Source organism: Oncorhynchus keta, chromosome 11 (genome assembly GCF_023373465.1).
Source record: "Oncorhynchus keta strain PuntledgeMale-10-30-2019 chromosome 11, Oket_V2, whole genome shotgun sequence".
In the NCBI taxonomy this organism is placed as follows: Eukaryota; Metazoa; Chordata; class Actinopteri; order Salmoniformes; family Salmonidae; genus Oncorhynchus; species Oncorhynchus keta.
The window spans coordinates 42,915,748-42,938,250 of NC_068431.1; the positions used below are offsets into that span (position 1 = coordinate 42,915,748).

The 22,503-nt window shown below is 44.0% G+C and overlaps 1 protein-coding gene across 1 annotated transcript; it reads left to right on the forward strand.

The window, feature by feature from the left end:
• The first annotated feature begins 490 nt into the window (after nucleotides 1–490).
• LOC118390295 (amyloid protein-binding protein 2) lies at nucleotides 491–21,290 on the forward strand. The gene is made up of 13 exons (XM_035780723.2): nucleotides 491–882; nucleotides 9,807–9,895; nucleotides 10,083–10,234; nucleotides 10,308–10,431; nucleotides 10,545–10,713; nucleotides 10,812–10,901; nucleotides 14,918–14,985; nucleotides 15,077–15,182; nucleotides 15,266–15,390; nucleotides 15,764–15,849; nucleotides 16,097–16,287; nucleotides 16,563–16,728; nucleotides 16,844–21,290. Exons 1-13 carry the CDS (start codon nucleotides 745–747, stop codon nucleotides 17,098–17,100), a joined length of 1,761 nt encoding a protein of 586 aa, XP_035636616.1. The 5' UTR covers nucleotides 491–744; the 3' UTR covers nucleotides 17,101–21,290.
• The last annotated feature ends 1,213 nt before the right edge of the window (nucleotides 21,291–22,503 follow it).

Here is a 22,503-nt window from a genome sequence, read left to right on the forward strand (position 1 = left end):
TCTGTGCCCAATAATGTTTGTAACATGTTTTATGCTGCTACCATGTTGTGTTGCTACCATGTTGTTGTCATGTTTTGCTGCCTTGCAATGTTGTTGTCTTAGGTCTCTCTTTATGTAGTGTTGTGTTATCTCTCTTGTCGTGATGTGTGTTTTGTCCTATATTTCTATTTTATTTCTATTTTATTTTTAATCCCAGCCCTAGTCCCTGCAGGAGGCCTTTTGCCTTTTGGTAGGCTGTCATTGGGCGTAATTGAAAATAAGAATTTGTTTTTTAACTGACTTGCCTAGTTAAATAAAGGTGAAATGAAAAAATAAACAAATGAAATCATGCTGCCTTTGAAAACGACCGAGCGGCGTTGACTTTCGCTCCTCCCGTTCACTTCAGGTATGAACGGGCGTCACGGGCCATACTCCCTGTCTGTTTAGCCCGGTGCGGGTTCAATTAATCAAACTCCCTCAGGAACGAAGCGAAGTACATTTGACTCCGGCGAATCAGACCCCGAGTGTGAAAAACAGGGTGGGGGCAGAGATAGACCTTCGGGCAGACTGCACTGGTTCAGTGCGTATCCTAGGAACATGGCCGATGGTTTTAATGCTGGTGATTAACCAGATGAGACAGTCAAAACTATTTTGTTACATGAGAAGGTACAAGAAAAGGAGTTTAAACTTGGCAAGGTGGTTAGCTAGCTACCGACCGTCGATCGAGCAGAGGGGGTGTTATTGGCTGGAGAAAAGGAAAACAACATGGCGGCCTTGGAGCTCGAATGGATCCCAGAGACACTGTACAACACTGCTATATCAGCAGTGGTGGACAATTACAGTCGATCGCGAAGAGATATTCGTTCCCTCCCTGAAAATATTCAATTTGATGTGTATTACAAGGTAAGTTCTTAGTCTAGTTTGCTCACTAACGTTATACAAGGTGATGTTCCCGAGTTGATTCGTTTTAGCTAGCCAATTACGTTACAGCTAACGTTGCAAACTCTTTGCAAAGCAAATCAGCTGATTAACTTGCTTGCTAGCTATCCTGCTTAAAAGGTTAACAACAATATATTCCATTTAGCAGACACTTTCTATCCAGAGCGACTTGCAGTCATGCGTGTATACATTTTTACATGTGTGTGGTCCCAGGAATCGAACCCACTATTCTGGTGTTGCAAACACCAAAGCTGGGGAACGATGGTATCTTAAGGGGGAGGAGAAAAAAAATGAACATTTTTTTAAATTAAGGCTTCGTCATAATGTAAGTGTTTATTATTCATTTATTTATTATGGTAAGCTGGGGGGGGTGGGGGGAATTCAAATGTCGTTTTTTTTAAATTAAGGAAGGGGAAGAGAGGGCCCGAAGGTCTCCAGGTCGAATCCTGCCTCGGCCAGAAATAACATTTCTAAACAACACCAAAAGTGTTCATTTTTTACTCTCACATTGGTCAATATAGCAGTTAATGTTACGATTATGGTAGCATAATTGTTATATATATATATATATATATATGAGTTTTAATGAGGTTGGTTTATTATGTACTGTACTCCCGCAACCTTGTTTATGCAGTTAGTATCTTAAATGATCAGTTATCTGTTGCAGTGTCTTGTGGACTGCATATTACCTGATGTGTTTATAAATACATCACATCTATGAACATTTACTCAGAGCCATGTATGTTAGTTATTTAAAGTGAATAATGATTGACCTACAATCAATTCATTCAAATAATTGGTTGAAATATAGAAACATGTTTATTAATGTGAAATGTCACACACACACAGCCCCTAGGGACCCAAAGTAATGAGTGGGTATGGCACTGCCTGATTCTGAGTGAATGACACAATCGGAACCAAACATATGACAACATCCATGCAAACAGAGGGGGAAAAAACTCAAAGTTCTAGGGCTCGATTTAATCAGATTAGTGTTGGTCAACACCAGCATAGCGGTTGTTTTGGCGGTATCGGAGGTGAAACTGTGTTAGAGCTGTCAAATTCACAAGCAGAACCTTGTTACCTTATCACCTTGAATGCAACAAAACCACCCAACTTTATGTTCAACAAATCCCATGCAGCCACGTTAGAAACAATGAAATACATGATATTCTATTGTAGGCTATAGGCCCTACTCCTGACTAGACTGATATGCTTTAAGTCCCCCATCCAAATTAACTTCAAAATGATGCAATAGCCTACACTTTCTAACTCTGTTTTGAACTTCTAATGCGGTAAGGATAATAAAGAAGGGAGTGGTTTGTGACACATGAGCAACATTGGGTTAATGCTTGATCTGATTGAATCAAGCCCCTGGTTGTAGAAATAAGATTTTAAAAAGGACTACAGTACAGCAGAGTCTAATATGGAAACTATTGATGTGTTGACACATCTCAAACAATCAGGTTTTTTGCATGGGTGGAGTTGGCTGGCAGCAGACTGGGCTATGGGTGAAGCAGGCCAGGTACTGGTGGCAGCAGACTGGGATATGGGTGAAGCAGGCCAGGTACTGGTGGCAGCAGACTGGGCTGTGGGTGAAGCAGGCCAGGTACTAGTGGCAGCAGACTGGGCTGTGGGTGAAGCAGGCCAGGTACTGGTGGCAGCAGACTGGGCTGTGGGTGAAGCAGGCCAGGTACTGGTGGCAGCAGACTGGGCTGTGGGTGAAGCAGGCCAGGTTCTGGTGGCAGCAGACTGGGCTGTGGGTGAAGCAGGCCAGGTTCTGGTGGCAGCAGACTGGGCTGTGGGTGAAGCAGGCCAGGTACTGGTGGCAGCAGACTGGGCTGTGGGTGAAGCAGGCCAGGTACTGGTGGCAGCAGACGTGGCGCTGGAGGAAGCAGGTTGGACTGTAGTGGGAGCATCCTGGGTGGGGCTAGGAGCAGAGAAATCATCAGCAGTGGTGGTGAAGTCATCCAGAAGACTACCAACTGTGGGGTCCGTTGCATAGTTCTCAAAATCGGTCTCCTCCAAGTCAGGGGGGTCCATGTCCTTCCCAGTCTGCCTGAGCAGGTAGTCTACACCAATCAGCTCTCCTGAAAATAAAATAAAAAAGCAAAACGAGACAGAAATGTAATATTACTCACAATATCTTCATCATATCAATACACTGACGCGCAGTTTTGTTTCTGCAATGTTTTAATATATATCATGATATTGGTTAAGAAATTACAGTTTGGTATGTATGTCTTAGAGGCTATAGCAGAGGAGAGCACTTAAGGCGTCGGCATGCTTCAGTTTGGCTGGCGGCTAGCCTAACCGACCAAGTATTCTTGCATACTCCCTTAAAAGACCTTCGCTTGAAAAAGTGGTATGAGTCGTCTCTTGTTGAATGACAGACTACTGAAGAAACCCAAAAGTTGACCTCTGCTACCAACTTCGGCATGCCTCAAGACAAATGGTGTGCTCGACCAACCTTAAAAATGAAGAGCTGTCACAATGTTGTCATAATATATGCACAATCTATTCAAAAGCATGAGGGCGCCTTTACAGAGGCTATAGCAGAGCGCTCAGTTCCCTGAGAGACAGCAGAGGCAGTGGTGGTCTTCACGCAGGCTGTAGCAGAGGGAGTCGGGGAGAAGGGCGAGGTGGTCTTCAGAGGCCCATAGCAGGGCTGGGGAGAAAGGCGAGATGGTCTTCAGAGGCCCGTAGCAGGGCTGGGGAGAAAAGCGAGGTGGTCTTCACAGAGGCCCGTAGCAGGGCTGGGGAGAAGGGCGAGGTGGTCTTCACAGAGGCCCGTAGCAGGGCTGGGGAGAAGGGTGAGATGGTCTTCAGAGGCCTGTAGCAGGGCTGGGGAGAAGGGCGAGGTGGTCTTCACAGAGGCCCGTAGCAGGGCTGGGGAGAAGGGTGAGATGGTCTTCAGAGGCCTGTAGCAGGGCTGGGGAGAAGGGCGAGGTGGTCTTCAGAGGCCCGTAGCAGGGCTGGGGAGAAGGGGCGAGATGGTCTTCAGAGGCCCATAGCAGGGCTGGGGAGAAAGGCGAGATGGTCTTCAGAGGTCCGTAGCAGGGCTGGGGAGAAAAGCGAGGTGGTCTTCAGAGGCCCGTAGCAGGGCTGGGGAGAAGGGTGAGATGGTCTTCAGAGGCCTGTAGCAGGGCTGGGGAGAAGGGTGAGATGGTCTTCAGAGGCCTGTAGCAGGGCTGGGGAGAAGGGCGAGGTGGTCTTCAGAGGCCCATAGCAGGGCTGGGGAGAAAGGCGAGATGGTCTTCAGAGGTCCGTAGCAGGGCTGGGGAGAAAAGCGAGGTGGTCTTCACAGAGGCCCGTAGCAGGGCTGGGGAGAAGGGCGAGGTGGTCTTCACAGAGGCCCGTAGCAGGGCTGGGGAGAAGGGGGAGATGGTCTTCAGAGGCCCGTAGCAGGGCTGGGGAGAAGGGCGAGGTGGTCTTCACAGAGGCCCGTAGCAGGGCTGGGGAGAAGGGTGAGATGGTCTTCAGAGGCCTGTAGCAGGGCTGGGGAGAAGGGCGAGATGGTCTTCAGAGGCCCGTAGCAGGGCTGGGGAGAAGGGGCGAGATGGTCTTCAGAGGCCTGTAGCAGGGCTGGGGAGAAGGGCGAGATGGTCTTCAGAGGCCCGTAGCAGGGCTGGGGAGAAGGGGCGAGATGGTCTTCAGAGGCCCGTAGCAGGGCTGGGGAGAAGGGTGAGGTGGTCTTCACAGAGGCCCGTAGCAGGGCTGGGGAGAAGGGCGAGATGGTCTTCACAGAGGCCCGTAGCAGGGCTGGGGAGAAGGGCGAGGTGGTCTTCACAGAGGCCCGTAGCAGGGCTGGGGAGAAGGGGTGAGGTGGTCTTCACAGAGGCCCGTAGCAGGGCTGGGGAGAAGGGCGAGGTGGTCTTCACAGAGGCCCGTAGCAGGGCTGGGGAGAAGGGCGAGATGGTCTTCAGAGGCCCGTAGCAGGGCTGGGGAGAAGGGCGAGATGGTCTTCAGAGGCCCGTAGCAGGGCTGGGGAGAAGGGGCGAGGTGGTCTTCACAGAGCCCCGTAGCAGGGCTGGGGAGAAGGGCGAGATGGTCTTCACAGAGGCCCGTAGCAGGGCTGGGGAGAAGGGGCAAGGTGGTCTTCACAGAGGCCCGTAGCAGGGCTGGGGAGAAGGGCGAGATGGTCTTCACAGAGCCCCGTAGCAGGGATTGGTGAGAAAGCGGAAAAGGTATAAGATTTATTATGAAAATGATTTGAACGTAAACCGTATTAAAAACAAATATGTAATCAAACAAGCTCTTGACAGGTTAAGCTATAGCTGGCACGATACACTAAAAATGATCACCGACCATACCGATCGATCACTTATCGCATGCATTTGGCTGATATCGTTCATTATGTTAGTTAGCGTATACTAGAGAAATGTAAAGTTTGAAATTATATAAGTTTGCCAATACCAATTTGGTATTGGGACATTTTGTCTTTATCGCCCAGCTCAAGAATAAGCTACACTGAGTGGACAAAACATTAAGAACACCTTCTTAATATTGAGTTGCACCACCTTTTGCCCTCAGAACAGCCTCAATTTATCATGGCATGGACTACAAGGTGTTAAGTGTTCCACAGGGATGCTGGCCCGTGTTTCTCATGATCTTTTCAAATTGGCAGGATGTCAAGAATGGTGGGCCATTCTTGATACACACGGGACACTGTTGAGCGTGAAAACCCAGCAGCGTTTTAGTTCTTGACAAACTCAAACTGGTGCGCCTCACAACTACTTCCATACCCTGTTCAAAAGGAACTTCAATCTTTTGTCTGCCCATTCAACCTCTGAGTGGCACACATACACAATCTGTCTCAATGCTTATGTAACCGGTCTCCTCCCCTTCATCTACACTGATTGAATTGTATTTAATAGGTTCCATCAATAAGGGATCAGAGCTTTCACCTGGTCAGTCTGTCATGGAAACAGCAGGTGTTCTTAATGTTTTGTACATTCAAGTGTATATCATTTTTACACCAACAGACTTCCTAGGCACGTCATGCTGAAATGATGAAGGAAGAAAATGTATATGAATACTGACAATACGGTCATGTGAGATTTAAAACATGACAATAGTTTTTCTCCATGTTTTGATGAATGTTAGTTCTAGGTGTTAGTTCTAAAAGGATCACGGTGCATGATGCAGTAAGTAAAAGGCCACTCGGAGACAGCGGTTTGGGGCACTTGCAGACGTTGTCTATGGGCGGGGACACTCAGAGGCTGTAGACAACTTGGCCAGGCTACAGACATCTAGTGTCAGTTTAAAAAAAAAAAAAATATATATATATATATATACGTTACATTTTTAAGGTTGTACTGTTATAAAAAACAATACAATTTTATTGGTCACATAAACGTATTTAGCAGATGTTATTGCTAGTGTAGCAAAATGCTTGTACTTCTAGTTCTGACTGCAGCAATATCTAACAAGTAATATCTAACAATTTCACAACATATACCCAATACACACACATCTACATAAAGGAATGGAATAAGAATATATAAATATACGGACCAGCAATGTCAGAGCAGCATAGACCTAAGATACAGTAGAATAGAATACAGTATATACATATGAGATGAGTAATGCAAAATATGTAAACATTATTTAAGTGGCATTATTAAAGTGGCCAATGATTTCAAGTCTGTATGTAGGCAGCAGTCTCTCTGTGCTAGTGATGGCTACTTAACAGACTGATGGCCTTGAGAGAGAAGCTGTTTTTCAGTCTTTGTCCCTGCTTTGATGTACCTGTACTGACCTCGCCTTCTGGATGATAGCAGGATGAACATGCAGTGGCTCGGGTGGTGGTTGTCCTTAATGATCTTTTGGGCTTTCCTGTGACATTGGGTGCTTTTATTTTATTTTCTTGAACTGCAAAAGAGAGAGAGAAACCGAATGGACACAATGATCAAAGAAGGAAACCAAGTCACCTGTCAAAAGGATTATCTGAATCAATGTTCTGTCATGGCAGCAGAGCCATAGTAATTGTGAAAAAATATGACAAAAAATGTAATATTTACCATTGACAACAAGTTCAATGCGGTCCTCAACGGAGGAGTCTGAACAGCAGATACAGACGCTGGGGGTGCTGTAGGTGTTGGCCCAGCAGGTTCATTGGAGAGACCTGCTTAAAATATAGACGGGACATTAATAGATAGAGTATGGTACCTCATTTTAATTAATCAGGAAAGTGAATACATGTTTTAGCCTGTAAGCTTTATTAATCCCCCCCTGGGCTGCTGTTGACTACAACACTCTCAAGCAGCTCACCCCACAACCCATCCCCCACACAACGGAAACCGTGAGTCAAGGGGTTATGAACTCTGGCTCTCTCTGAAACTTTGATTGACCTGTTGTGATTGGTTGATAAGATCACAGCTTGGTACTTTGACACTGTCCATACTCTCTTTGTTACAATATGCAATGACAATTTAATGGCCAAATATTAGAATAAAGTTGCTGTAGTATTAAATGCTTACATTTAATGACCGGTATTTCTAGTACTGTATATACAAAAGTATGTCAACACCCCTTCAAATTAGTGGATTTGGCTATTTCAGCCATTACCCATCACTGACAGGTGTATACAATCAAACACCCAGCCATGCAATCTCCATAGACAAACATTGCCAGTAGAATGGCCTTACTGAAGACGTTGGAAAGGTGGCATCCTATGACGTTGCCACAAATCAGTTCATCACATTTCTGCCCTGCTCGAGCTACCCCGGTCAACTGTAAGTGCTGTTATTGTGAAATGGAAATGTCTAGCAGCATCAACGGCTCAGCAGGAAAGTGGTAGGCCACACAAGCTCACAGAACGGGACCGCTGAAGTGCGTAGCACATAAAAATAGTCTGTCCTCGTTTGCAGCACTCACTACCGAGTTCCAAACTGCCTCTGGATGCACCGTCAGCACAATAACTGTTTGTCGGGATCTGCATGAAATTGGTTTCTGTGGCCAAGAAGCCGCACACAAGCTTAAGATCACCATGCGCAATGCCAAGTGTCTGCTGGAGTGGTGTAAAGCTAGACGACATTGGATTCTGGAGCAGACGAAACACATTTTCTGGAGTGATGAATCACCCTTCACCATCCGGCAGTCTGACTGACTAATCTGGGTTTGGCAGATGCCAGGCGCGAACACTACCTGCCCCAATGCATAGTGCCAACTGTAATGTTTGGTGAAGGAGGAATAATGGTCTGGGGTTGTTTTTCATGGTTCGGTCTAGGACCCTTAGTTCCAGTGAAGGGGAATCTTAACGCTACAGAATTCAGTGACATTCTAGACGAGTCTGTGCTTCCAACTTTGGCACCCGTGCACAAAGCGACGTCTTTACAGAAATGGTTTGTCGATCTGTGTGGAAGAACTTGACTGGCATGCGCAGAGCCCTGACCTCAACCCCATCAAGCACCTTTGGGAAGAATTGGAACTCCAATTGTGAGCCAGGCCTTATTGCCCAATATCAGCCGCCAGCCTCACTAATGCTCTTGTGGCTGATGGAATCAAGTCCCCAACATGTAGTGGAAAGCCTTCTCAGAAGAGTGGAGGCTGTTATAGCAGCAAAGAGGGGACCATCTCCGTATTAATGCCCATGAATTTGGAATGAGATGTTTGACGAGTAGGTGTCCACATACTTTTGGGCATGTAGTGTAAAATGGTATGTTTTCTAGATGAACACACAGTTCAAATGTCACAGGCCTATGCATGTTTTGCTATTTAACTCTTGTCATAATACATACCTTCTTAAAGAGGTCATACCACTTCTACCTCGGAGCTGGCCTGTTGCCTGCATCGGGAAGGCCAAACCCTGGTGGTGGCAAACGTCTGTAAGCAATACATTCACTTATAGGGCTTATGGGTCTTTTTAGGCATCTGAAACCAACAGGATGAATGTATCACACTACCACAAGAACAATTAGCAAGACATAACAAACCTAATGTAAGCTAGGCTATATCATGGACTGACTGATTTTTAATTAATCAACCATTACATATTCGCTAAAGCTGTTTATAACTAGAAGTTTGTCCCCTGGATATCAAAGCATAATCTAATTTAGCTGGCATAATACTGTAAACTGTTTATACATGGCTAGCTAGCCAACAAACGTAGCTAGCTGAAAATAATTTGCCCAAATGGGCAATTACCTTGTTAACGTTAGCAGATTGCATGAGATTTTGGCTCTCACCAACTTTGACAGTTCTCTTACCCATGAAAACAAATGTTAGAGCTAATGTAATGTTACCGTACTGTTACCATGCTAGCTAGATAGCTAGCTAGTTTACCAGGCAGCTAAGCTAACCACTTTACACAGGGTGGTGAAAGTGCACCGTGATCTTGATGCTCCTTTACGATAAATATTGAGGGTCTTATTCTGGTGACATGATGATACTTGACTGCTGTTTTGACAAATAAAAAATATTCTTGCTCTTATCCATAATAATCTCATAATGTAAGCTAGCCTACCCACACAGCCTACCTGCACTGTACCCACACAGCCTACCTGCACTGTACCCACACAGCCTACCTGCACTGTACCCACACAGCCTACCTGCACTGTACCCACACAGCCTACCTGCACTGTACCCACACAGCCTACCTGCACTGTATCTGCGAGCTGTTGGCTAGAGCACACGTGCCAAGACCAGAGTAGACACGTTTGCTATTTAACGCAACTTTATAAAACAACTATCGGTTGAGTTGAAAATGTAAGTGTACGCAAAAATGTGTTTCCATATTTTGGAAATGCCACTAGTGTGAAAATGTGCACATTTTCTTTATGCAGATTTTAGAATATCCGCATGAAAATCTGTGACCAGTTGGATGGAAACCTAGCCTCTGACACTCCTGTCCCTTTTTTGCTAACTTTGTCTTCATGTTTCTCCAGCTGTACCAGCAGGGTCGGCTATGCCAGCTAGGAGGGGAGTTCTGTGAGCTGGAGGTGTTTGCCAAAGTTCTAAGGGCATCTGACAAAAGGTACTTTGTGTGTGTGTATATATATATTTCATATTCTGTATGGTAATCTGACTTCATGATCATGTGAAGAAAAAGGGATATGATGATCCTTGAGAGATCCTTGAATGTCATTGTCACACATTTTGACCGGTTCTCATGTATGATTGTATCACGTCGTCATTCCCGGTCTTTGTGTATGTGCCTGCAGACACCTCCTGCACCATTGCTTCCAGGCCCTGATGGATCATGGGGTGAAAGTGGCTTCTGTCCTGGCCAACTCCTTCAGCCGCCGCTGCTCCTACATTGCAGAGTCTGATGCCCATGTGAAAGAGAAGGCCATTCAGTTTGGCTTTGTTTTAGGTAGGCGCCCGCACCCATCAACTTTCTTTACCATTTTGTGTCTGATTGTACTAATGTTGACCCTGTCCTGTAGGTGGCTTTCTGTCTGATGCAGGTTGGTATGGTGATGCAGAGAAGGTGTTTCTGTCGTGTCTGCAGCTGTGCACACTGCATGACGAGGTGCTTCACTGGTACCGTGCTGTGGAGTGCTGTGTCAGGTCAGTGGGTCACAGAGCGTTAGTATATTCGGGTCCAATTCTAGTTCTATGGCTGGTTACTCTTGGTCTGTATTTTTCCACAAAAGCTTACCAGATTCACTAATATCTCTTAGGTTGCTTCATGTCCGGAATGGCAACTGCAAGTACCATCTTGGTGAAGAGACTGTCAAGTTGGCCCAGTTGTATATGGACAAATTGGCCAAACATGGTCATCAGGCCAACAAGGCTGCGCTCTATGGAGAGCTGTGTGCGCTGCTCTTTGCTAAGAGCCACTATGATGAGGTATGTTGCCTGGTAAAGATATATCAATTGGTTCTGTTAGATTCTTTTGGTGTTCTGGTTTATCATGTTGATCTCATCACTGATATTGTCTTTTTCAGGCCTACAGGTGGTGCATAGAGGCAATGAAAGAAATCACAGTGGGTTTGCCTGTTAAAGTTGTGGTAGATGTCCTGAGACAGGCCTCCAAGGTACGAGTGTTCCCTTTTCCTGTGTTCTAGACATGTCTATGAATGTATTAATAAATACTTTTTGAGATGTCCCCATACTATTGTCACATGAGTCACTGCAGTACTCTGTTAGTCCTAGATACTGCTTCGGACTGTAGTTAGTAGGGATGTAACGATTCACCGATACACATTGGTCCCAGATACAAGTGCTTTGGTCTGAGGACCCCAAACCGAACCAAATGTAGCATACATTGGTCAGAAAATCGATTCAAACGTTACAAATCGCTTTCACATTTGTTTTTTATGTTGGTTCACTAACATTTATTACATGAATTCTACCTTCTGAAAAATACAGTGCTTTCAGAAAGTATTCAGACCCCTTGACTTTTTCCAAATGTTGTTGTTACAGCCTGATTTAAAAATTGATTTAAGTTCACACAAAAATTCACTGGCCTACACACACAATACCCCATAAAGTCAAAGTGGAATTATGTTGATTTATTTTACAAATTAATTAAAAATTAAAAGCTGAAATGTCTTTAGTAAATAAATATTCAATCCCTTGTTATGGTAACCTCATCTGTACCCCACACATACAATTATATGTAAGGCCCCTCATTCGACCACGGAATTTCAACCACAAAGACCAGGGAGCTTTGCCTCGCAAAGAAGGGTACCTACAGTGCCTTGCGAAAGTATTCGGCCCCCTTGAACTTTGCGACCTTTTGCCACATTTCAGGCTTCAAACATAAAGATATAAAACTGTATTTTTTTTGTGAAGAATCAACAACAAGTGGGACACAATCATGAAGTGAAACAACATTTATTGGATATTTCAAACTTTTTTAACAAATCAAAAACTGAAAAATTGGGCGTGCAAAATTATTCAGCCCTTTTACTTTCAGTGCAGCAAACTCTCTCCAGAAGTTCAGTGAGGATCTCTGAATGATCCAATGTTGACCTAAATGACTAATGATGATAAATACAATCCACCTGTGTGTAATCAAGTCTCCGTATAAATGCACCTGCACTGTGATAGTCTCAGAGGTCCGTTAAAAGCGCAGAGAGCATCATGAAGAACAAGGAACACACCAGGCAGGTCCGAGATACTGTTGTGAAGAAGTTTAAAGCCGGATTTGGATACAAAAAGATTTCCCAAGCTTTAAACATCCCAAGGAGCACTGTGCATGCGATAATATTGTAATGGAAGGAGTATCAGACCACTGCAAATCTACCAAGACCTGGCTGTCCCTCTAAACTTTCAGCTCATACAAGGAGAAGATTGATCAGAGATGCAGCCAAGAGGCCCATGATCACTCTGGATGAACTGCAGAGATCTACAGCTGAGGTGGGAGACTGTCCATAGGACAACAATCAGTCGTATATTGCACAAATCTGGCCTTTATGGAAGAGTGGCAAGAAGAAAGCCATTTCTTAAAGATATCCATAAAAAGTGTCATTTAAAGTTTGCCACAAGCCACCTGGGAGACACACCAAACATGTGGAAGAATGTGCTCTGGTCAGATGAAACCAAAGTTGAACTTTTTGGCAACAATGCAAAACGTTATGTTTGGCGTAAAAGCAACACAGCTCATCACCCTGAACACACCATCCCCACTGTCAAACATGGTGGTGGCAGCATCATGGTTTGGGCCTGCTTTTCTTCAGCAGGGACAGGGAAGATGGTTAAAATTGATGGGAAGATGGATGGAGCCAAATACAGGACCATTCTGGAAGAAAACCTGATGGAGTCTGCAAAAGACCTGAGACTGGGACGGAGATTTGTCTTCAAACAAGACAATGATCCAAAACATAAAGCAAAATCTACAATGGAATGGTTCAAAAATAAACATATCCAGGTGTTAGAATGGCCAAGTCAAAGTCCAGACCTGAATCCAATCGAGAATCTGTGGAAAGAACTGAAAACTGCTGTTCACAAATGCTCTCCATCCAACCTCACTGAGCTCGAGCTGTTTTGCAAGGAGGAATGGGAAAAAATGTCGGTCTCTCGATGTGCAAAACTGATAGACATACCCCAAGCGACTTACAGCTGTAATCGCAGCAAAAGGTGGCGCTACAAAGTATTAACTTAAGGGGGCTGAATAATTTTGCACGCCCAATTTTTCAGTTTTTGATTTGTTAAAGTTTGAAATATCCAATAAATGTCGTTCCACTTCATGATTGTGTCCCACTTGTTGTTGATTCTTCACAAAAAAATACAGTTTTATATCTTTATGTTTGAAGCCTGAAATGTGGCAAAAGGTCGCAAAGTTCAAGGGGGCCGAATAATTTCGCAAGGCACTGTATAGGTAGAAGTGTAAAAAAATGTATAAAATAAAAATCAGACATTGAGTGTCGCTTTTGAGCATGGTCAAGTTTTTCATTATACTTTGGATGGTGTAGCAATACACCCAGTCACTACAAAGATACAGGCATCCTTCTTAACTCAGTTGACGGAGAGGAAGGAAACCACTCAGGGATTTCACCATGAGGCCAATGGTGACTTTTTTAATGGTTGTGATAGGAGAAATTGAGGATGAATCAACAACATTGTAGTTACTCCACAATACTAACCTAAATGGCAGCGTAAAAAGGAAGCCTGTACAGAATAAAAATATTCCAAAACATGCCTCCAGTTTGAAACAAGGTACTAAAGTAATACTGCAACTGTTGCAAATGTGTCCTTAATACAAAGTATGTTTTTGTGGCTAATACCACACATTGCTAATTACCACTCTCCATATTTTCAAGCATAGTGGTGTGGTGGCTGCATCATGTTATGGGTATGTTTGTCATCGTTAAGGACTAGGGAGTTTTTCAAAAAAACTTGTTTTCACTTTATCGAACACCTTCAGTATTCAAATGCTAAAATGGCATGCGTGATATTAAGCTTTATTCGTTGAGTGCATTCTGAAAGTATTCGGACCCCTTCACTTTATCCACATTTTGTTACATTACAGCCTTATTCTAAAATGGATAACATTCATTATTTTCCTCATCAATCTACACACAGTACCCCATAATGACAAGGCAAAAACAGGTTTTAAGTCTTTTAAATTTTATTATAAAAAATATAAAAAACACCTAATTTACTTAAGTATTCCCCATAATAACAAAGCAAATACATCTTTCTAGAAATGTTAGCAGATATATAAAATTTAAATAAAAAACATTATTTGCGTAAGTATTCAGGCCCTTTGCTATGCGACTCGAAATTGAGCTCCGGTGCATCTTGTTTCCATGGATCATCCTTGAGATGTTTCTACAACTTGATTGGAGTCCACCTGTGGTAAATTAAATTGATTGGAAAGGCACACACCTGTCTATTGTCCGTAGGATTCTGAGACAGGATTGTGTCGAGGCACAGACCTGAGGAAGGATACCAAAACATTTCTGCAGCATTGAAGGTCCCCAAGAACACAGTGGCCTCCATCCTTCTTAAATGGAATAAGTTTAGAGCCACCAAGACTCTTCCTAGAGCTGGCCGCCCGGCCAAACTGAGCAACCGGGGGAGAAAGGGCCTTGGTCAGGAAGGTGACCAAGAACCCAATGGTCAAAGCTCCAGAGTTCCTCTGTGGAGATGGTTATCCTTCTGGAAGGATCTCCCATCTCTGAAGCACTCCACCAATCAGGCCTTTATGGTAGAGTGGCCAGACGGACGCCACTCCTCAGTAAAAAGGCATATGACAGCCCGCTTGGAGTTTGCCAAAAGGCACCTAAAGGACTCTGACCATGAGAAACAAGATTCTCTGGTCTGAGGAAACCAAGATTGAACTCTTTGGCCTGAATGCCAAGCATCACCTCTGGAGGAAACCAGGCATGAATGTTTATGCAACAAATGTTAGTGTATCGCATCTATTCAGTTTCTAATTAAACCAAATTTTACCGAATAATTTCAAACTAAAAGGTATGGTTCCTGTATCGTATCAGAGCCCATGTAGTGTATCTCGATACGTAGCGAATCGTCTGGGAAAGATGCACATCCCTAGTAGTTTGATCTTAGTGTGGTTTCATGCCTTTTGTGTTTGGACCAACAGGCCTGTGTGGTAAAGAGGGAGTTCAGTAAGGCAGAGCAGCTGATAAAGCATGCTGTTTTCCTGGCACGGTAAGTTAGATTCACCACACTTTTTGTTTGTGTTTTGTACTCCTTGTGTCTGTCTCCTTCAGTAATGTCTGTTTCCTTATTGTTTCTGCAGTGAGCATTTTGGACACAAGCATCCCAAATATTCAGACACTCTCCTTGATTATGGGTTTTATTTGCTGAATGTGGATAACATCTGCCAATCAGTTGCAATATACCAGGTGGGTGAGTCAGTCTGAGATGTCAATTGACAGCAGAGAGGGTGTATCAGATGTGGGATATTGAAACTGTGTTAATATTCCAGACAGCTTTAGATATCCGGCAGTCGGTTTTCGGGGGAAAGAATATCCATGTGGCCACAGCACACGAGGACCTGGCATACTCCTCCTATGTCCATCTGTACAGCTCTGGCAAATTTGACAACGCGCTGTGAGTAATCAACCAGGGGTACTTGGCCTATCCACAGGGGGTATTTGAAGACTCATGAGACCATAGCTTTACTGGTAAAATGGACATGAGGGGTTACTTCTAGTGAACTCCAGGCAGAGCAAAATTCAGTTGGTACAGTAACTGAGAAAGGTTGGGAACCACTGCTGTATGGTACTTGTTGTCCATTTGATGTTATGTATGTACTTTTAGTCTCTCTTGTATTTGGAAGTTCATGCAGGCCAATTGCAGTGTCCCTCCCAAAAGTGATGTTCCTGCCTTTATTTTGTTTCCTAGGAAATGTTTGTGCTTTAGCTACTGTGTCACGGAGTTAAATCTGTTTCTCTGCTGTGCCCCCTGGGTATGTTGTGTACAGATTCCACGCAGAGAGGGCCATAGACATCATCACTCACATTCTCCCAGAGGATCATCTGCTGCTGGCCTCCTCCAAAAGAGTCAAAGGTAAAACGGCTTTCACAACCATCCGTTTACTCCTGTCCCACGTTGTCCGTGATGGGCACGATGATGTCTGTGATTCTCAAATGCTGCCTAGTCAATTACTGAAGAGGAGTTGTTTTATTTTGGAGGAGAGGTCCGTGTTATTTGGATTAGATCAGTTGATCCGTTTTCATCTTTAATTTCCTGACTAACTTGAGGTGTACGTCTGACTCTCTGTACCTCTTCTGACTGTGCTGTGCTGCTCACTCAGCTCTGATCCTGGAGGAGATCGCTATTGACTGCCACAACAAGGAAACAGAGGAGAGGCTGCTCCAGGATGCCCATGACCTCCACCTCTCCTCCCTCCAGCTGGCCAAGAAAGCCTTCGGGGAGTTTAATGTTCAGACAGCGAAACACTATGGCAACCTGGGCCGCCTCTACCAATCCATGAGGAAGTTCAAGGTCAGAATTAGATCATCCCTCCCTTCCAACCCCTGAGACAAGTGTCTGTAGAAAGCATGCAGAAGGTGACCTGTGACACACTTTCATCATAAACTGCCATGCAAATGTTCTCCACGGTGTTTACGGACCCTGTGACCCACTTTTGGAGCAGGAATCTGCTCTCCAAGTAGGTTAAAATGTCACAGAGGCTCTGGGATTTAATGATAGCTGAAAAGCTGTATACAGACCCCATGGCTGTGATTGACTGAGAGGTCTCATCTGTTTTTGTTTTTCAGGAGGCAGAGGAGATGCACATCAAGGCCATCCAGATCAAGGAGCAGCTTCTGGGTCAGGAGGACTATGAGGTGGCTCTGTCTGTGGGCCACCTGGCCTCTCTCTACAACTACGACATGAACCAGTATGAAGATGCTGAGAGGCTCTACCTGCGCTCCATCGCTATCGGTCAGTCACTAGTTTAGATGGGGTCTATTTTACCTTTGTACTCTTCTTTTGTAATCTATTCTTCCTCATTGTCCTATTTGATATTCTTACCAGTATGTGTGCTTTTCCCCTGCAGGTAAGAAGCTGTTTGGCGAGGGCTACAGTGGACTGGAATACGACTACAGGGGCCTAATTAAACTGTACAACTCTTTGGGGAACTATGAGAAAGTCTTTGAGTACCACAATATTTTATCCAATTGGAATCGGCTGAGGGACCGGCAGTTTGCTGTAGCTGATGCCCTGGAGGACGTCAACACCAGCCCCCAGGCCACAGAGGAGGTGGTGCAGTCCTTCCTACTGTCACAGAACCATGGGGCCGGCCCACCTGCTTAGGCTTCCTACACAGACACATGCACATACATGCCCACACGCAGATAGAAACGCTAAGGTGTTCACAGCTCGCTTAAATCTATTGAACACACCCTCTCCACATCAAGTTACACGGTTGGCCTTGCAATGGGCCACCTGGCTTTAGGGAAATGCACTATGGCCTGTGGAATGCATCTGATCCAGTCTTTTTATCGTTCTCCTGTGATCAACCCTGCAGATAACATTTGATGGGAGGAATCACTTGCTATACACTTTGCATTACCTAACACCGCTTTCATCTCCATCAGTCTTCTGTTAGAGGTATTGAGACCGGGGGGACAATTAGAACATAGTGTTTTATAAAATAGTACATGGGGTTTTTTCTGCTTCATTTTTTGTCAGAGCTTGCCCTTTATTGACCATTGATGTCCCCTGTAAGCATGGATTCAGCACCACTTGGCTTTTTGCTTTGGTCAATTATAAAAAGCCAGTGACTTTTTCTGGGTGCAATCCTTCTGTTATTGTGCTAATGTCATGAGGGAGTTTACAACCCATTTCATCCATGGACCAAATCTTTGGTTCTATTTATTTTTGGAACATCTGTTTCTGCCTCACTCTAAAGATGTTGTTGGTGCAGTCCTTCATGCATGCGTTTTAAAGGTTGTCTGTGATTTGATGAATTTGAAATGCACCAGCATGTGTATTGAATTGGACCACAATTGAATTGGACCACAATTGTGCTCCACAATTGTTGGACCACTGACTTATGGAATATTTGAAAGTGTACGTTAGAGTACCTTTTGTGGAATTAAATTGCCAAGTATTTATAAGGAATTTCATGAAGCTAAACCAAACACAAGTCAGCTAAAACTTGCTATTGAGAACTCCCTCCCTGTCGGACTAAGACCCTCAAAACACACCGTTAACAATAGAATGGGTCTCGTGTTTTTCATTTTAGAATGAAGATGGTAAAGGTAGTAGTGCTAGTGAACGGTTACCTAGTGCAACATTAAGTAATGATGTACCCCATTTTGTATGGACTAGGTAAATAGAAATGATTGCCTTGCTTTTAAACATGCACGTCTGTCTCATGGCTGTTAATTTTACATGTGCTGTTATAGTCCAACTGAAGTCCAAGCCTTAGCCTTAAAGGACGATCAGCCCAAGGTGCTCTTGCTCTGGTTATTAGCATGCTTCCTTTCCATATGCCGAGACGGGAAGGTCACATGTTTGACCTGACATGCACTACATGGCCAAAATTATGTGGACATCGCTTCAAATAAGTGGATTTGGCTATTTCAGCTACACCCATGCTGATAGGTATATAAAATTAAGGACACAGCCATGCAATCTCGAAGGCCAAACGTTGGCAGTAGAATGGCCCATTTTGAAAAGCTCAGTGACTTTCAACGTGGCACCATCGTAGGATGCCACCTTTCCAACAAGTCAGTTTGTCAAATGTCTGCCCTGCTATAGCTGCTATGGTCAACTGTAAGTGCTGTTATTGTGAAGTGGAAACGTCTAGGGGCAACAACTGCTCAGCCGCGAAGTGGTTGGCCACACAAGCTCACAGAACAGGAGTGTAGGGTGTAGTGCATAAAAATCATCTCCTTGGTTGCAACGCTCTCTCCCGAGTTCCAAATTGCCTCTGGACGCAACGTCCGCACAAGAGCTGGTCGTCGGGAGATTCGTCAAATTAAGCTTCATGAAATGGGTTTCCAGCTGCATACAAGCCTAAGATCACCATGCGCAAATGCCAAGCGTTGGCTGGCGTGGTGTAAAGCTCGCCGCCATTGGACTCTGGAGCAGTGGAAACAAGTTCTCTGGATTGAATCATGCTTCAGCATCTGGCAGTCCGACGGGCTAATCTGTGTTTGGTGGATGCCAGGAGAACACTACCTGCCCCCAATGAATAGTGCCAACTGTAAAGTTTGGTGGAGGAGGAATAAAGAACTGGGGCTGTTTTTTGTGGTTCGGGCCAGGCCCCTTAGTTCAAGTGAAGGGAAATCTTAACGCTACAGAATACAATGACATTCTAGATGATAATGTGCTTCCAACTTTGTGGCAACAGTTTGGGAAAGCCTGTTCCAGTTTCAGCATGCCCCCGTGCACAAAGCAAGGTATTTATCGGCGTGGAAGAACTTGACTTGCCTGCGCAGAGCCCTGACCTCAACCCCATCAAACACCTTTGGGATGAATTGGAACGCCAACTGCCAGCCAGGCCTAACTGCCCAACATCATTGCCCGACCTCACTAATGCTCTTGTGGCTCAATGGAAGAAAGTCCCCGCAGCAATATTCCAACATCTAGTGGAAAGCCTTCCCAGAAGAGTGGAGGCTGTGATAGCAGCAAAGGGGAGACCATATTAATGCCCATGAATTTGGAACGAGATGTCCGAACAGATGTCTACATTATTTTGGCCATGTATTGTCTCTTCAAGCTAAGCCTGATCATGTTGTCCTCAAATCAAGGACACCCAGTCCTTCTGAGGGAAGACCGCCAGCACTGTTTGTCAGCCAGCTTGACTCAACAGCTTTGTTGTGAAAAGTATTGCACCATGGGTGATGAATTAGGATGAACCGAGTTCAAGCTTAGAGACGGAAGGTGACAGGGAAGGCCGTTCTGAGGCAGATCAAGGGACAAGACATCTTAAAATCTGAACAGGTGAAGCAAATGGACATTCTCAAATTATCCCCAAGTGCTTTGCCTGTGTACATCTGAAAATAAAAAACATTTTAGATTTAAGAAATTGAATGTTCAAAAAAGTTTTCCGCCTCCTTGTAAACTGGGGTGACTGGTATATGGTTGTCTTTATGTCTCTGGTTTTGTTTACAAGGCTTTAATTGTTTCTGGTGAATGTTACTGTTTGGGTCTGAATATCTGATGGTATTTGTGATTGCTGCACACATGAATTTGGGGCTGAGCCCCCCTTGTCCTTTACGTCTGTCAGTGTCAGCAAGACTGCTAAAAGATTCATTGAAGACGTCTCTCTGGAACAAGGCATAGCATCTCAATCAGGAGTTTCATCTTTGTATGTTATAGGTGGAACATCTATTGAGAGTTGAACACTTCTAGACACGTTTTCCACTGAAACTGGAGCAAATGCAGCCCATGTAGCTTTTTTAATTTAGTTTTTACTACGTGCTGTCTATATCCTCACATGCATTGCAAGGCGCCAGCCTTTTGTAAAGCACATTTATTTCCACACTAACATTTTAACCTTTGCTCACTTTGAAACTCCCATGTAAATAGAAAATGGTCTAATTCTAGAAGTATAACTATGGGCAAGTTTCACAGACCTACATTAAGCCCACTCTTGGACTAAATTGTACTTTTGACTATGACTACTGTTATGGCTCAACTTCATTTTAAAGGTTTTGCATCAAACTACCCTGTATTTCATCCATAGTTAGTTAAACAATGTTCTTGAAATTTTAAGGTCTTTATTATCGAAAGGTAATTTGGCAAACTCCTGGAGTCATTTAATCTTGGTCTGTGAAACTGGCCCTAAATGTGTTTTTAAAAGAGGAGGTTACACACACACATTTTGAGTTTAGGTATGACTCTGAGAGAAGTATTTGCAGAACTAGATTGCAGATATTCCATACATGCTGTATCAGAGTTTTTAAAGAACTGTGGTGTGCATTCATCTTTTGAGATATTGTATTTATTGTATACTGCGTGAAGTACTGCCTGCTGCATAGTTGTGGATACAGTCCTCTAGTAAGAGTGGCTTTAGTGGTTGTTCATCATGACATCCATGGCTACCCAGAAAGGTAAGAGGAAATTGGAGGAATGTGTGTACTGAGAACATGTAAATAATTTTCATCTTATGTATTGCCTTCTGCAGTACCCCTAAATTTGAACAGATGTGAACAGTGACAGGTGGATGGCAACAGGTCAGCCCATTATTCTGTCATAGGATGGGGTCTTTAAATGAAATTGCACAAACAATATGAAATGAAAGGACTTTTAGTAATCTCCTTTTGTTTCATATCAACACTACTGTGTTTTTGTACATTTTTTCATTAACATTTTACAAAGCTCTGAAAAGATGAAGGAATATTGAGATGACTATGAATTGAAAAGATACATGTAAACGTCGATATCATCATTAGTGCCACAGTGCGCTTTTTTATGGATAGGTGGACGTTATTTGGCTTGTGTAACGCAATGCACCACCATTAAATGATATTAAACTTGTTTGTACATTATGAGTCTGTGTCGGTTATTCTTTTGCAATAACACAAACTTACTAAAGTCAGTAAGTCTTGATTATGTAAACTTGCTGAAATATTTCAAGGGCTTTGATGAACTGCATCCAGTTGCAGCCCCGTAGTAGCCTGTAACTTAAACTAGCCTGTCACTAAACCAATACTATCGCCATCTACTGGCCGTGGTTAATCCACATACATGTGAACTCCTTTTTTTTCGGTCCTTGCTGTCCGGGATCCTTGGGACGTCCCCACCCCATTTAAATTGAACGGTAAAATAGTAATTTCCCTTTATAATCATCCGTTCCTAGCTTCATTTCCTACTTTATTAGCATCCTTTCATCTTTTCCTAATTCAGGGAAGGAAAATATGTCCATTTCCTTAGCTCCTTTCCTTCTTACCTCGCTCCCTTCTTCCTTTCCTAACTACTAGCCGTGGCACAAATAAAATGAGCCAGATGTTAAATCGGATTTATAGATCTGAAGTATCCTGCTGGAGATTCCACTCACCACCAAATATGGTGATGAGAGGAAGCCCAGTGGTCGGCAGTGAGAGAAGATGGAACTAGAAGGATTTTGTCCGACTTTCTGCTCATTTTCTCATCGATGAAACATTTGATTTCAAAACAGTTTTCTGTTCCCAAAACGAACATTTGTTGCCAACAGAGTTGACTAAGTTTTGTACACCTTACAATATGCAAAAGTAAAATAAATAATTTTATATATATAAACAAATAAAAAAGGATGTTGTTCAGAATCAGTGCAAGGGCGAATTGAGTTATTGCACATGCGCACTTCACAGAGTAGGTGCTCCCTTAATGGAAATATATATGCCCAGGCCTGTAAGAACGAGCCAATAGGCTCTCGCCAGCTGCTCGTCCTGCCAACTATGAAATAAGGAAAGGAAAGGGTTCTAGGAAATAAAATGAGGAAATTAAAGGAAAGAGGAAAGGGAGCTAGGAAAGGAGGAAATGAGCTAGGAAAATAAAGGAGATAAAGACAGGGAGATTGGAAAGGGAGCGAGGAAATGGGGGTAGGGGAGAATAGGAAGCCAGGAAAGAAGGAAAGGAAGCTAGGAAAAGAAAGGAGATAGGGAAGGAGGAGGGGAAAGGAGTTAGGGAAAGAAGCTAGGAAAGGAGGAAAAGAAGGGTGCTAGGAAAGGACAGGAGAGTGGAAAGGACAAAAAAAGGGAGCAAGGAAAAGGAATCTAGGAA

What these genes read in the sequence shown, in the direction of transcription:
- LOC118390295 (XM_035780723.2), top strand. Translation starts at nt 745, where the DNA reads ATGGCGGCCTTGGAGCTCGAATGGATCCCAGAGACACTGTACAACACT. An exon ending in AATCAGTTGCAATATACCAG is followed by an intron (nt 15,183 to 15,265) that starts GTGGGTGAGTCA and finishes TTAATATTCCAG; the next exon opens with ACAGCTTTAGATATCCGGCA. An exon ending in GGCAAATTTGACAACGCGCT is followed by an intron (nt 15,391 to 15,763) that starts GTGAGTAATCAA and finishes TGTTGTGTACAG; the next exon opens with ATTCCACGCAGAGAGGGCCA.